This window comes from Salmo salar, chromosome ssa11 (assembly GCF_905237065.1).
Source record: "Salmo salar chromosome ssa11, Ssal_v3.1, whole genome shotgun sequence".
Taxonomy (NCBI): domain Eukaryota; kingdom Metazoa; phylum Chordata; class Actinopteri; order Salmoniformes; family Salmonidae; genus Salmo; species Salmo salar.
This window is the reverse complement of record NC_059452.1, coordinates 90,241,068-90,256,576: the sequence shown is the minus strand read 5'-3', so window position 1 is coordinate 90,256,576 and position 15,509 is coordinate 90,241,068. Positions and strand designations below refer to the sequence as shown.

General features: G+C 42.0%; 1 protein-coding gene across 1 annotated transcript in view; it reads left to right on the top strand.

The window, feature by feature from the left end:
• The first annotated feature begins 6,358 nt into the window (after positions 1 to 6,358).
• The window catches only part of ehd1b (EH-domain containing 1b), a 28,981-nt gene continuing 19,830 nt past the window's right edge, over positions 6,359 to 15,509 (top strand). Inside the window, exons 1-2 of the mRNA XM_014129089.2 lie at positions 6,359 to 7,187; positions 13,330 to 13,427. Of these exons, the coding sequence (XP_013984564.1) occupies positions 6,799 to 7,187; positions 13,330 to 13,427 (487 nt within the window). The 5' untranslated portion in view covers positions 6,359 to 6,798. The remainder of the gene's footprint in view (positions 7,188 to 13,329; positions 13,428 to 15,509) is intronic.

Sequence of the window (15,509 nt, the reverse complement as noted above, 5' to 3'; positions counted from 1 at the left end):
ATGCACAAAGTAGATGTCCTAACCGACTTGCCAAAACTATAGTTTGTTAACAAGACATTTGTGGAGTGGTTAAAAAACTGGTTTTAATGACTTCAACCTAAGTGTATGTAAACGTCCGACTTCAACTGTATGTTCTTCAGCTCTTATCTATAATGCATTACATGATTTATACACATGTATGCATAAAGAATAATTAGGCACTCATAAAGAAACCTCTCCATTGGAGGACAAAATGTCATGCTTTGGCGCAGGCATTTACATTATTGTTACTATTAAAATCTTTATTTTGGCTTGACATCTGACAAAAAAGAACTTCCCTAATTTTGTTGTATAACCCACAGTAAAACAAGGCATGAACTTCAGTTTCAGTAGAACCATCTTTAGAAAATGTACATACACATTTATCTAGGGAGTGTTTGTTTATCAACCAGTCGGGGCCACTCCACACAAAAATGTTGCTAAAGTATGAGAAGCACACAATAACATAAGCGGTGGGGGAAAAAATACACTGTCACGACTTCCTCCGAAGTCGGTCCCTCTCCTTGTTCGGGCGACGTTCGGCGGTCAACGTCACTGGTCTTCTAGCCATCGCCGATCCACCTTTCATTTTCCATTTGTTTTGTCTTGTCTTCCCACACACCTGGTTTCAATTCCATCAATTACATGTTGTGTATCTAACCCTCTGTTCCCCCCATGTCCTTGTCCAGTATTATTTATTGTAAGTGCTTGTGCACGTTATGTCTGGTGTGCGTCGGGTTTTGTACCCATTTATTGATTGTCCTGTTTCTTGGTGGTTTTTATTATTAAACTGCGCCGTTGGAAACACAGTTTTTGCTCTCCTGCGTCTGACTTCTCTGCCCCCAGTACGCACCCCTTACATACACAATATCTTTGGGGAAATTTAACACTCCAAATTAGCCTAAATAATTCCCTAAATGTACTTTTTTCTCCTAGGAATTTAAAAAATATATTTTTTAATTCAGGGTTTGTCATTATATAGCTCCTTCCTTGTTTTAGGCTATACTGCTTCCATTTAATAAATGTGAATACAAACAGTCTATTATTATCTGCCCTGTTGTCAGGCCAGAATGGTTGGGGTTTCCCTTGCAAATTCATAAAGCATATGCTCATCAGAATTGTATAAAGGGGTATTTTTATTTAGTTAGTGTGTTCTAGCTAGCTAGTGTGCATGTAATGATGTAATGCATGTAGTGACACAATACTAATAGAGAGAAATATTAATGACGTCTTTTTGTAGGCACTAACTCCGCCATGAATGGAGTTTTTGGATAAACGGCAAAAAATAAGGTCTGTGGTAAACACAGGCTTATGAGATTTTGTCCATTTTGGTCCATTAGATAATCTTCATCAGCTAATGTCACGTTTTGTGAAATTTGAAGCATTTATTTAATTTAAAAAAGCACATAAAGGCTTCATTACTCATAAAGGTCATGTTAACTGACTGATATTATCTCATAGAACAAAACGTATAAGATCTCCCAAACCTGTGTTAATCTCAGAATTTATTTTTGTCATCTATCCCAAAATGCTATTCTTTCCTCATTCATTTAAGACTCACCTTTATTCACCAAGTACATTTACACATACTCAGAAGTTTACTTGGTGATGTGGTGTTGCTAGTGACAGACAACATTTACAGACAGAATACAGACAACGGAGTTTAAACAAAGTTTACATACATTATATACAACTAGGTAAAGTGAGCATAGAGCTGTAAAGAGAGAGAGCAGACATACAGATGTACAGTGGGTATACGGTTGATATACAGTGGGTATACGGTTGATATACAGTGGATGTAGAAATGTACAGTTTCAGTATGAATATATCTAAATACAGAGAGATGAACAGAGTGCAATGCAGTATAGTGCAGTTATTTTGTGTACAAATCAGAGATGGCTTGATGCGTTGTCCAGAATAGAGTTCATAGTTCTTTAGATTATCTTTCCTGTACGCTTCCTTGCCCTGGAGTCGTGCAGGACTTCGATAGAGGGCAGGTGGCAGCCGATGACCCTCTCTGCAGACCGGACAGTGCGTTGCCATTTGTCCTTGCAGCTGCAAGATGTAGACCCAAAACAGATGGTGATAGAGGAGGTGAGGATGACTCAATGATTGATGCATAAAACCGGATCAGGAATGACTGGGAGATTTAGTTTTTTCAGCTGCCGCAAGTAGAACATCCGCTGGTGTGCCTTCTTGGTGACTGCTGTGATGCTGTCTTCCCACTTGAAGTTGTGGGAGATTATGGTCCCCAGGAATTTGAATGATTCAGCCGTGCTAACAGCTGAGCCATCAATCTCGAGGGGGAGAGATGGTGGCTGGCGTTTTCTGTAGTCAACCACCATTTCCATGTTTTTTTTCTGTTCTGAGTTCCAGGTTATTGTGACTGCACCAGGCCACTAACCGGTAGACCTCTCTATGTTACAAGGACTCATCGCCGGCGGTGATGAGACCGACCAGAGTGGTGTCATCTGCAAACTTCAGTAGTTTGACCGATGCGTTGTTGGAGGTGCAGTCATTGGCGTTGAGTGAGTATAGTAGAGGTGAGAGCATGCATACTTGTGGTGCATCAGTGTTGAGGGATAAAGAGTACGAAAGGTGTTTTCCCAGCTTCACGTGTTGTGTCCTGTTGGACAGGAAGTCAGTGATCCACTGACAGATGGAGCTGGACACGTTCAGCTGAGAGAATTAGTTTTATAGCAGTTCTGGGATGATGGTGTTACAGTTTTTTCTGATTGCTTAGGCACTATCTTTGAAACTATAGACTATTTTTGCAAAACTCTACACACTAACCACAAACCCTTTCACTAAACCAGCAAAACAGTATACATCTCTTGCAAAAGCAAACAATTCTTGCAAAACTCAATACAATACACACAAACCATAATTTGAATAAGCACACGAAGCTATGCACTGAAAGTATAAATTAAAAACACTTGGCCTTTTCTTTTTCTGTGTGCAGGGCATAGCAGTTTGCAAGAAAGTTTTGTCATTCATGTAGTAAACACACATACACACAGGTATCCAAATGTGTAAAGTATTGATGTGTATTCCGAACATAACACACTATCAATACAAATAAGGTATAACGTTTAAAAAAAAAAAGTTTTAATGTTCTAACACTCCTCAAACAACAAAAGCGCAGTAGGAGAAAAGAAAAACATTTGTGCCAGAAAAAAAAGAACAGAAAGAAATAGGCTACAGCTCGCCTTCTTTGTGGGTCTGGCCGTATCCAGGCCTGGCATGACCCCTGATTGATGTCTCCACAAGCCTCCTCCATTGCCTGTAGAAGGGGCTGGCGATCATACACCTTCCAACGCCATGCAGAGAAGAATTCTTCAATAGGATTCAAGAACGGAGATTATGGGGGGAGATTGAGTGCGATGAAAAGTGGGTGACCTGTGAACCAATTGCGGACCACAGCAGCCCGGTGGAAACTAACATTGTCCCAAATTATAACATACCTGGGCTGCTCTGGCCCCTGGTCATTAGGGATCAGTCTGTTGTGGAGGGTGTCCAGAAATGTGATAACGTGTGCAGTGTTGTATGGGCCTAGGATTGCATGATGGTGAAGGACACCGTTTTGACTCATAGCCGCACACATTGTTATGTTGCCGCCACGGTGTCCCGGGACGTTGATGATGGCACGGTGCCCGATGATAATGGCCCCTTGTTTTTGCAAGGTTGAAACCTGCCTCGTCCACATATATTAGCTCATGATGCACTGCATCTGCTTCTAGCTCCATGTCTCTCTGAAAGAGACAAGATAAAACAATGTAGCACAGTACGAAAAGACAGGAATCAGTCAATATGATGTAGCACCATACACTTCCAGATCCAGTACCAATGATAGGATAGTATAACTTACCTGCACATATTCATATCTCAGTTGTTTTACACGGTCTGAGTTTCTTTCGAAAGGAACTTTGTACAGTACAGCTGCTTCATCCTGATTCTATTGAGTTTCAGTAGACGAGACAGTGCATAGAGACTCACTCTGTTGACGTTTTGGAATATGGTGTTATCTGCCATTATGTGGTCCTGCAGTCTGATGCAGTTATTTGCAAAGACCATATTTAAAATGTGGGTCTCCTGCTCTGGGGTGAACAGTAGACCTATTCCACCAGATACTGGTTTTCTTGCAGTTAATTAAAAACATTTGAATGGTTTTATTGATAGATCCTTCTCATTATGAAAGTACAGTACATATTACTGTACCAGTAAGACTACAGCACTTACAGTTACTTACCGGTTCTCATTTCGAAATATCCGGATTATACCTGCAACAATATAGGGGCTCAGATTTGGTTGAACCCGTTGCCCAGCCTCCCTCATGCTCATCCCATGCTCATCCCATGGTTGACAACATGTCTTCCCTGTGGCTCAGTTGGTAGAGCATGGTGTTTGCAACGCCAGCATGGTATGTGCATCTCCAGGGTTGTGGGTTTGATTCCCACGGGGGGCCAGTACAAAAAAAAAAAAAATGCATGAAATGTATGCATTCACTACTGTAAGTCGCTCTGGATAAGAGTGTCTGCTAAATGACAAAAATGTAATGTAAATGTCAACCACAGTCGCTTGGATTTCATCAGTTATTGTGTTCCTGACACCTCTTCCCCTTCCTTGTTCTCACGCCTCTTACTCTCTGTCCAATATTGGCCTCCATTGTTGTCCAAACCAAATGTTTACCTGTGGCCTATTTATAGTGCTCAAGCTCTGATTTGTAAGTGAACTCATTATCTGAAAGTGTTTTCACATGTGTCAATGTGGAAAGGCAATTGGCGAAATAGTGTAGCAATGTAGAGACTAATGTTTACAGTTTTGCTGGAAGTGTGTTATTAAATTGCAAACTGAGTGTAAAGCAGAGAACGTGCATTCTGTTCTGCACACTTGGTAAATGCATTGGCTACAAGTGTTAATGGTTTCAGAGATAGTGCTTCAAGAATCACTGTTAGTGTTTAAGCATTCAGACATTTTTTTAAATGCAGAGCTAAAGTCCACAAACAATATCCTTGCATACGTCTTTGGGTTATTGAGGTGTCTGAGAATGTAGTGTCGGCCCATGTTGACAGCCTCCTCCATAGACCTGTTAGTTCTGTAGGCAAACTGCAGTGGGTCGAGAGGGGTGTCAGTAATGGTTTGGAGATTTTCCCCATAGGAATGGATGAACAAACCAGAGATAACTCATTTGTGTTTTTTAGGACTGGCGAGCCCATTATATTGATCACATGCTCTAGTGGCTGCTCTAGTGGCCAGTCTAAGGATGAAAAAAATATATATTCAAAAATGAGAGGCAGTTGGGACCATTCTAGCCAATGAGAGGGCAGATACACGTGTGAACAACGTTCACAACTCTGACATGTATTTTTAGCATGTATCTAACTGGGCAAGTCCGTTAAGAACAAATTCTTATTTACAATGACAGCCTACCCTTGGCCAAACCCTAACCCGAACGAAGCTGGGCCAATTGTGGACCACCCTTTGGGACTCCCAAGCATGGCCAGTTGTGATACCAGGATCGAACCAGGGTCTGTAATGACACCTCTAGCACAGAAATGATGCGCCACTCGGGAGCCCCAATATAAAGTATTTTTTCCTGAAAGTTGCCGGGATGTCACGTGTCCGTACTATCAAAATCAGTCCTCCTCATACTTATAACTTCTATTCGATCAAATAAACCCCACGTTGCAAATAAGCCATTCCATTTTTGTTAACCAAATTCGACACTCTCGTTGACCTCCATACAAAAACTCATCGCTAGGGGAGTGGAAAAAACGGCAACTGCTGGAGAAGACAGATTTTGGGCCCAATTATACCTCTCGCTTTGCCTTTTACTCTGCTATACAGGCGTCATATTGAATCGATTCAATTATCCTGAGCCGCAAACACCGGTCTATGGCCAGTGAGGTGAACGGGCAAAAGTGGTAAGGGAGGAGTGCCCGTATCAAATCTAACAGTAATCTGCACCGCTCGGCCATGTTGTCAACAAGGCAGCATGGTGCATTGGCCAGAAACATACATCTCTTTCACATAAAATATATGTTTGAATTTTAAAACTAGTTTTCATTGGGAAAGCAGATAAAGCGTTTTTTTTAAAAGCAATCACGTTTGTATGTTAAAACAGAATTATACTCATTACTCATCGTGCATAATGACATCACTTTTGTTTTGAGCCGACTTCGCCGTTGGCTTTGAACGGGGCACCTGGCTCACGCCCGGGGCTTAGCCCTTTTCCAAAACGAATGCAATCAACTTTCACCCTGTGCAAAACACGCTTACCCGGGCGCCCGGGCAATATTAATCGAATCCCCTCACTATTATAAGCCTTCTGACGTTCCACTAGGGAGGGCTCGAGACCTGACTGGAGAAGCACGGTTGTCTGACAAGAGACGGTTTCTTGGTCTGCTGCTAGCATTGCGGTTTGAGTTCCAGAGTTGGAGCAAACGTATTTGATAGCTTCATTAATCTATTGTAAAAGTAAATAACTTCGAACAGATAAACCGTCTGTTAATTTGCACAAACTGTGGTAGCTAGCCGAAACCCTCAGACCGTTATCACATTCTTCTGAGTGAAGAGGAGACACTGAGCTAGCTAGCTATTTAAGACACTTACAAAGCTAACCGGCTGGCTGGCTAGCAAATTTACTAATTCAAACTTTCTACCTCATCGGGGACAGACACAGAACCGTTGTCCAGCGATATCAACAGCTGTACTTCATTGAACAACTACCGTTGCATTGAGACAACAAGTACATCTGCAATATTTGCGAATTCGGGCACCATGTTTAAAAGGGATGGCAAGAAGGACCCAGAACTATTCCAAAATGTCTCTGAAGGGCTGAAAAAACTGTACAGGACCAAACTCTTTCCATTGGAAGACACCTACCGCTTCCACGATTTCCATTCACCCGCTTTGGAAGATGCCGACTTTGACAACAAGCCAATGGTGCTCTTGGTTGGCCAATACTCTACAGGTAAAACCACATTTATCCGGCATCTAATGGAGCAAGATTTCCCCGGCATGCGGATAGGGCCCGAACCGACCACCGACTCCTTCATAGCGGTCATGCATGGAGAACAGGAGGGGCTGATTCCAGGCAACGCTCTAGTAGTTGACCCCAAGAAACCCTTCAGAAAACTCAACGCTTTTGGCAACGCTTTTCTTAACAGGTGAGTCCCAGTCCAGTGTAACTAGTTAGCGAAATACTAGTTTATTTGGACAGCTAACTGGGAATATTTTATGAATCCCCCAGCCAGGGAATTAAAAAGATGGCCTGAGCTAGCACTGTTGGTGGATAGCTAACGTTAGCTAGCTCTTCTCTATTGATTCTTTATTTGCCCGAGGATTATTGGATAATCATGCAACTTTTTTCTCTCTCCATATATTCATATTTGGTATTTATTCTTATCCTCGGTTCAGTGTGTGACAGTATGGAGGGGAGTGACTGTGTTTGTGTTGAACGTTGAAGAGCCACCTCTGCTCAGCCCATGTCCTTTGACTGAGACTGATCAAGTTTACTAGCGGACCCCCCCCCCATCTATGCTTTCATAATGCTCCCACACAGAGCTGTCATGGGAGTATGACGAATATTATTAAGGTCTCTTAAAAAGTGAGATGGGGTGTGGTCAATAGGTCCATCCTGATTTGACATGACCTTGCAATCAACTTCTGTACATGAATGCAAGAGCTGTCATAGCTTATGTAAGAAATGAGAATCAACTCTGATAGTAGCTAGACTATTACCCTTACTCTGACTGAGAAAATGTGTGATCTATTAATTACACTGTACATATTGTAAGTATGATAATTGTATTGCAGAATGTTTCCTCCCCTCAGAGGACCCATGGACACAGCCTCTGTCCTGGTACAAGCTCCGGAAGCGGCTGTCGAGTTTGATCAAATATTAACTGGCGCTGCTTTCATTGTTACATTGCTTCCCACATTCATGCAGAATACCTGGAAAGACAGGGTCGAGTAGTACTTTACTAATCCCAATTTGGGACATTATTTTATCACTTCAGCATCAAATCGGTTCAGCATCAAATCGGTTAAATTACAAAGACCGGACCCGTATCGGTGAAAATAAAAAAACGCATGATAAAACACATATGACACCTGCGTGTTAATGGCCAATAAATATGTTGTCTATCCTCCTGGGAAACTGCAACAAGTCATTAAAAAGGCATACATTTGTAATTTACACCAATTCTACAATGTTGTATCCTGACCAACTATTGTTTTATTTAATGTGTAACTGATGTCAGAAACATACTCATAATCTTTAGTGGATTGTCAGTGATATGGACCTTTTGCTTCACTAAAACTATGCTAAATCATGACCATTGGTCTATGAATCATTTCACTTGCAACAGTCTATGGCGATTCCATGCCAGTGGGAGCGGAAAATATTTTTGGAATCTCAGATTGTTCCAGCAATTCTCACAGTTCCTCCCGTGAGGTTTCTATGTTTGACATGTATTTTAACATTTGTATCACAAACCATTTGAGGAAATCATGATGGAAGTAGCCCTCTTTAGACCTATACATTCAAATCAAATTGTATTTTTCACATGCGCCGAATACAACACCTTTATCATATGTGAACCGTATATGATACAGACATCTTGGTGTCATACTACTTAGTGTGCGCTAATTTATGGAGTCTGTCTAGATTATGAAATGCACCTTTTCACATTCATTTATTCAACATAAAAAATATGAATGTCAACTCAAATGGTTTATAGCCATGTTTCCATCCATTTGGTGACAGATTTTCAGGCGACTATTCAAAAATCCATAAGTAGAACGTTTGTATTTTCCCACCAGTGGTGCGTTTCCACCAAAACGATAATTAAATAAATCACGTCCCTGAACCTGCACTTGACTCCCCTCTACCGATAGTTTTGTCACAAACCGTTGTGTTAAATGGCAAATGTGCCTACTCTGGACTGGCCTTGGCACTTGTGCTCTAGCCAACAGCGCGCAGATACAGTGGGTAGGCTAGTCTACACGAGAACATTTTTCTGTCGAAGGGTTGTCAAGCATTGATCATCATGTCAACAGAATAAGACCCACCTCCATTTTCTCACATAATTAAATATATTATTTAGGTTACACATTGAGCTGTGCTACTGTAGCTACATTTTGTGACTACCTGGACTGTGCATCACTTTATCCTGCATTCCAGTAGTGCATATGGAAAATAATGTTTTTTGGGTGGCAGTTGAAAAGCAGATGCTGTATTTGACATGTGGGCTTATCTTTTGCTTTGTGTAAAATGTTTTTATATATATTACACTCACACACACTCTTATGGATTTTCAAATATTAGAACAGAAGGAATGACTGTACAACCCCCCCCCCCCTTACTTAAAATTGCCTTTGAAAGTTGAGGTGGATGTGTCATGTCACATGTCAGTGTTTTTAGCACTGTGTTCAGAACCTCTATTTTCAATCAGTTGTGCTTTTCCCTTGGGTGTGACCCAAGTTGACACTAGCCTGCCACTTGAGGAATGGGATCCTCTGTATTGAATGTTGTCATGCGGAGGGAGTGGGGACTGGGGTTTTAACAGTAGGAGGGAGTGGTGATGCTCTCTTGGGGAAGCGCTGATAAAAACCTACAATAGCGGTACTTACCAGCTGAGTTTATACTTGGCTCTATGCAACTGTTACCCCCTGCCCTGAAACATTTGGCCCGTTAATTGACTATTTTAGTGCAGGGGTTCTTAAATTCTTTCTGTGTCTGTGGAAAGGACAGAGTCAGTCCCTTACTTCAGCTTTGCCTTGGCAGAAAGAACTTGGGTACTGAATCAGCCGTTTCTCCTTCAAACAATAGGCAGCTCGTTCTGACCCGTAACGTGTTTCCTTTCTCTCTTGGCAATCATGCATAGCACTGTCATCCATAACCTTGCCGTTCTAGCCAGCCCCACTCTGCTGCATCTCTCAACCTCTAAACCCCCTAACAGTCCTCCAGATGCATGATGAACCTGTCAGGGTGGTGTATGCTGCTGCTGTCAATGCCTCCCAGAGCCCCCTTTCTGTTTTTGAGTTTGCAGCTCACACACAGAACACGTCCGTTGGCAACAGAGCCAAGGGAACGCCAGGAATTCGGGATGAGAGTGGATGTGGGAAAAAAATGGAGGGAGCGGAGACTCTGAGGAGGAGACCCAATATGGATGGGGCTTTGGAAAATCTAAGGGAAACATCCAGGAAGGTTGGGTGTGTCGTGAAGATAAGGGCTGCCTCTGGCTGAGTGATATGTGGAGGGTTGCAATTGAGGGGTTAGTGTTTTTAATTTTTTGTTATTTTATTTTATGACTGCAACCGGCAAGTATGTTTCAGGATTGGGTGATGGTGGCTGTGTGAGCGACATGGAGTGGTTTAGTCAGGAGTTATGCACACGCATCCAGATACACTGAGGAAACTGTTTCCATGATCAGAGGAGGTAAGGGGTTAGAAAGATAAGACCTCTGCCACAATAAGGGAATTCCTGCCACTCTGTCACATTGGGGGGAGAGGAAAGCGAAAATCACTTTTTCCGGTATGCTCTGCTTTTTGCCATTACTCTCATTTCTAAGAAAATGAGCTCATGTACAGGTTCACTATATCACTCCACTGAAGGCCCTTCACACAAGACTCTACTACATTTGAATTGCCTGACAACTGCTAGATAAGTCTGTCTCGTCTTGTAAATGTCTAGATTGCCAACTAAATGTACTGACTGCCTCTGAGGGCGGATGAAAAATGAAAGCTACTTCAAGTACATGGTGTTCAAATAATCATGCAGGAGTCATGTGTTTATTGTTCTCCGGTGTTAAGGCCTAGCTAGCTGCCAACATTTCCACAAGTGATTTTTGTTGAGCTCTTTCTCTAAATAGTTTTATAACAGAGTGGACAGAAAGTGTGTGGGTGTGCTTGTTGTATTGAGTGTAGCATATGGTTTTGTGCCTTGATTTGGAGAGTCTCCAAAAACAATAGTCAGTCTATTTCTAGAGGAGCTGGACAGCTCAGATACAGCTCCTCATCTATTGTCTTGTAAGATGTCGGAGGATGTAGGTTTGCATCAAAGCTCAGTTCCAGTAATTTACTTGTCATCCGAACTTATAAATAAGCATAAATTAGATCAAATGTGTTGATAATGTGAAGGGAAAAACAGGATCAACTAAACTATATAAACGAGGGAATGTTTATTGGTTACTCAGGAGGTAGAGGGGAATTCAGATATGCAAAATAAATTTGACTAGTTGTGGAAAATACTGGCGATTTTAAGAAAAGGTCAGGAGCAAGTGCTGCATGCCAAACAGGTGCTGTTAGATTACAATATCATTTTTCTGAACATTTGGAACATTGTAAACACTAAATCAATTATAAGCATACCAGAATTTTCTTGTTTTTGTAAAGCCTTTATTACAGAAAAAACAGTTGCATTCATTTGTGAATTCAATTTCTGAAGTGGAACGGTTTAGGCCTATTTATTGTTTAGGCTAATTATTCAATGGTTGCTTTATTTTTAAACTAAAATGCTTGATTGCATTTCAAACTGACTCGTGTGATGACATGAACAAATAATTGATTGATACAGAAGCCTAGAAGTATTGAAATATAGGCCTAAGTTAGGGTATTGAAACTAAACAGGATGTGCTCTACAGCTCGATGGTGATTATACTAAGCCTGCTAATGAATGACATTACTTATTTTAATGATTGATGATGACAACAGACAAATTTGCGAAATTGTTTAAACGACGTGTTGTGTGAGGCTTGGTGCTCACGGAATCAGTAGGTTATTAAACAAACACTCACACAGGCTTTAAATAGTTTTTTTTCCTCCCCTCAATCCACACACCACCACATAATGACTAAGCAAGACCAGGTTTTTGGACATTTTTGCAAATGTATTAATGTAAAACACACATTTACAGAAGTATTCAGACCCTTTGCTATGAGACTTGAAAAATTGAGCTCAGGTGCATCCTGTTTCCATTGATCATCCTTGATGTTTCTACAACTTCATTGGAGTCCACCTGTGGTAAATTCAAATGATTGGACATGATTTGGAAAGGATCACACCTGTCTATATAAGGTCCCACAGTTGACAGTGCATGTCAGAGCAAAAACCAAGCCATGAGGTCGAAGAAGTTGTGCGTAGAGCTCCGAGACAGGCTTGTGTCAAGGCACAGAACTGGGGAAGGGTACCAAAACATTTCTGCAGCATTGAAGGTCCCCAAGAACACTGGCCTCCATTCTTAAATGGAAGAAGTTTGGAACCACCAAGGCTCTTCCTAGAGCTGGCCGCCCGGCCAAACTGAGCAATCGGGGGAGAAGGGCCTTGGTCAGGGAGATGATCAAGAACCTGATGGTCACTCTGACACAGCTCTAGAATTACTCTGTGGAGACCTTGAGAGGATCTGCAGAGAAGAATGGGAGAAACTCCCCAAATACAGGTGTGCCGAGCTTGTAGCGTCGTGCCCAAGGAGACTCGAGGCTGTAATCGCTGCCATAGGTGCTTCAACAAAGTACTGAGTAAAAGGTCTGAATACTTATGTAAATGTGATATTTCTTTTTAAATATATGAGAAATGTATAAACTTGTTTTTTTCTTTGTCATTATGGGTTATTGTGTGTAGATTGGTGGAAACAATTCAATCCATTTTAGAATAAGGCTGTAACGTAACAATGTGGACAAAGTCGAGGTCTGAATACTTTCCGAATGCACTGTATATATGGATGATTTAGAAAGCCAGGCACTTAACATTTTAGGGTATTGATTATAGACATAAGTTGGTTTCCTCTCCTCACTGTTCTTAGACAATTAAGGCAAGGGCTGTTTTCTCGTCTCCTAACTCTTTGTTGGTGCCTCCGCCGCATGGTTCTCAACACCAATATGCTTGTTAACTTTGCTATTATGCACATAGCAGCATGGTCTAGGAAGGTGCCAATTCAACAGCGCAATAATGTTTCAGAACCGTAGACAGCTACCACTATCCAAAGTGGGAGAAAGCGCATTTGTTATAGAATATCATTTTTATTTGTGTTGCACCGTTCTTACATAATATAACTATATACAATTTCAGTAGCACGTCTTATACTAATAGATCACATCACTAATGTGCCAGCCCCACGGCATTCACAATGGATTAGTCCACTCAGACAGGCACCAATCAAACAGGTGTCAGGTACACCATGATTTTAGTAAAAAATTATTATTGCAACTGCTCAACTGAAGAAATGCCGGCCGGTCGACCAAACAATCAACCATTCGACTAAATGGGTTCTGCCCTACTACATATAAACGCTCTGTCTCTTTCTTCCAGGTTTGTGTGTGCGCAGATGCCCAACGCTGTATTGGAGAGCATCAGCATCATCGACACCCCAGGAATCCTGTCTGGAGAGAAGCAGAGGCTCAGCAGAGGTTGGTCCTTTACCTCCTATTTTTCATTCTTTTACTTCCCCATCTTTCTTCACTTTCTGCATTCTTCTCTCTCCCCCCTCTCAATGACTGTCCTTTATTCCTCTCCCCCCTCTCAATGACTGTCCTTTATTCCTCTCCTGCTCTCCATCTAATCTCTCCATATTCTGTCTCATTAGTTGTTGTTTTTTGTGCCCTTGAGAATTCAGATTCATACTGTAGGCATTTCGGACACACCCGTAGTGAAGCAGAGGAATGAAATTGAATAAGTTGCATTACCAGAGCATAACACAGCATGTATTTTTAGCCGTCCTGTTTATATTACTGCAGAACAGCCTACACTGATTTCTAGGCTGAATTCCTGTGTGTGTGATCTGCGTCAGAAGACAACTACCTCCTATATATGGTCCTAGGGCAAGTGCATTGGGTGGAGATATAGCCTAGTGGTTTTGTTCAGGAAACAATTGTTCACCTTTTTGTTTAGAGTGTAGGGTGTTAAGCGGTGTTACCTTCCTGTTGGGAGTGTGTGTGTGCTGCAGAAGAGAGGATGTCAGAACCTCTCCTCGCCCCTGCCCCCCTCATGTTGTACACAGTGACAGAATGTGTGTGAGTGCCATCCCACTCCAAGATAAATGTCCTGACAGAGAGGAAGGCCATCAGGGTCCAGGAAACAGTGGGAGCCTCAAGAGGGACAGGGCTGGAGGATGGATGGTTAGGGCAAAACACTGACTCCTGGGCAGGATGACGGGAAGAGTTGCTAGTTTAACTCAATGTTGAGCCTGGAACTTTTTGACTTCATCCAAAGCATACATTGAGTTCTAGGTATGTGTTTTTACACACACTTTCAGGGATGGGCAACAGACTAGTCTTGTGAGGCTTGTGGGTGCCCTAGAGCACGTGTTTGTGAGTCTCCCCTTTCCAGCTACACCCTGACTGGTTCACCCTTCACTTTTCACCTTGGTGCTAGCACTTTCATATGTTCTACCCTGGTTAAATAAAATGAATATCCTGGTCCTTACACCTTAGAAGATTAGTCACCTTGGGTGTGAGGATGCTAGCATAACCACCACAGGGTCACCCCAGGGTAAAACAGCCTTCTGGGGACAGAAAATAGATGCAGTGGTAGGTAGGTGAGAAAACAGGGAGGCTTTTATAGTTGGTCTTTTACTAAAACCTTGGTGGTATAAAAGTTGACTTGTCACGTTAAATTAACTCTTTGATGTTGGGAGTGCTGAAGGCAGGAGATCGAAGGAGTGTTTGAAGTCCAGCGGAGTTGATGAGAGTGGAACGATGGTGTGCTGTACCGTCCTTGACTTTAGATGGGAGAGTCGGGGACTGGGACATTGCAACAGGGCTTTCATGCACTTACTGGAGAGAGTATTGAACACCTCAGTACCCACGAGTCACATGAGCACCATGGTGAAGTAAAATTGGGCAGGCCAGAATGTATTTGAATTCACATTCTGACACAGTATATTGAACCAGGATTGATGAAACTGGGGTTACAACAGTTTGTAGAGTGCTTATTGTGATCAGAATACATTTTTCATTAGGCAATAGTGGGGCCAGTTGCAACAATGGGGAAGCCCTGCTACAATCATTAGTCACTGATGGAAAATAGGTTGTTGGTTGCATTTTCCCCAAGCTGTCCTCTTATCTCTCTGTAACATGCATACTACACAGACACGGGCTAAAACACACATAGGAAACACGCATAGGAAACCCACACCATAGTCAATGCAGGGTCACTGCAGTACACTTCCCCATTGTCCCTGTGACTGTGGCACATGTCCAAATTGAACGCTGTCAGTCCATCTCCCTTCACAAATTCTCTCATCCCATTCCAAACTACTTTCCCTTTCATCCTTTTGTTTTCATTTTCATTGAATAGCTCTGTTAACAGAATGGTTTGTTGGACATTATTTCTTTGCCCAAACCTAGCTGAAATTCCAGATGTCTGATTTTAAACGAGGCTACAGCATCCATTTAGTGACCATTAGACTTTCCACCTTTCAGACTGAGTACGTTTGTAGGTGCAACAGTTTGTATTAAATGTATAATTTATCACTCTCACATGCTCATTTC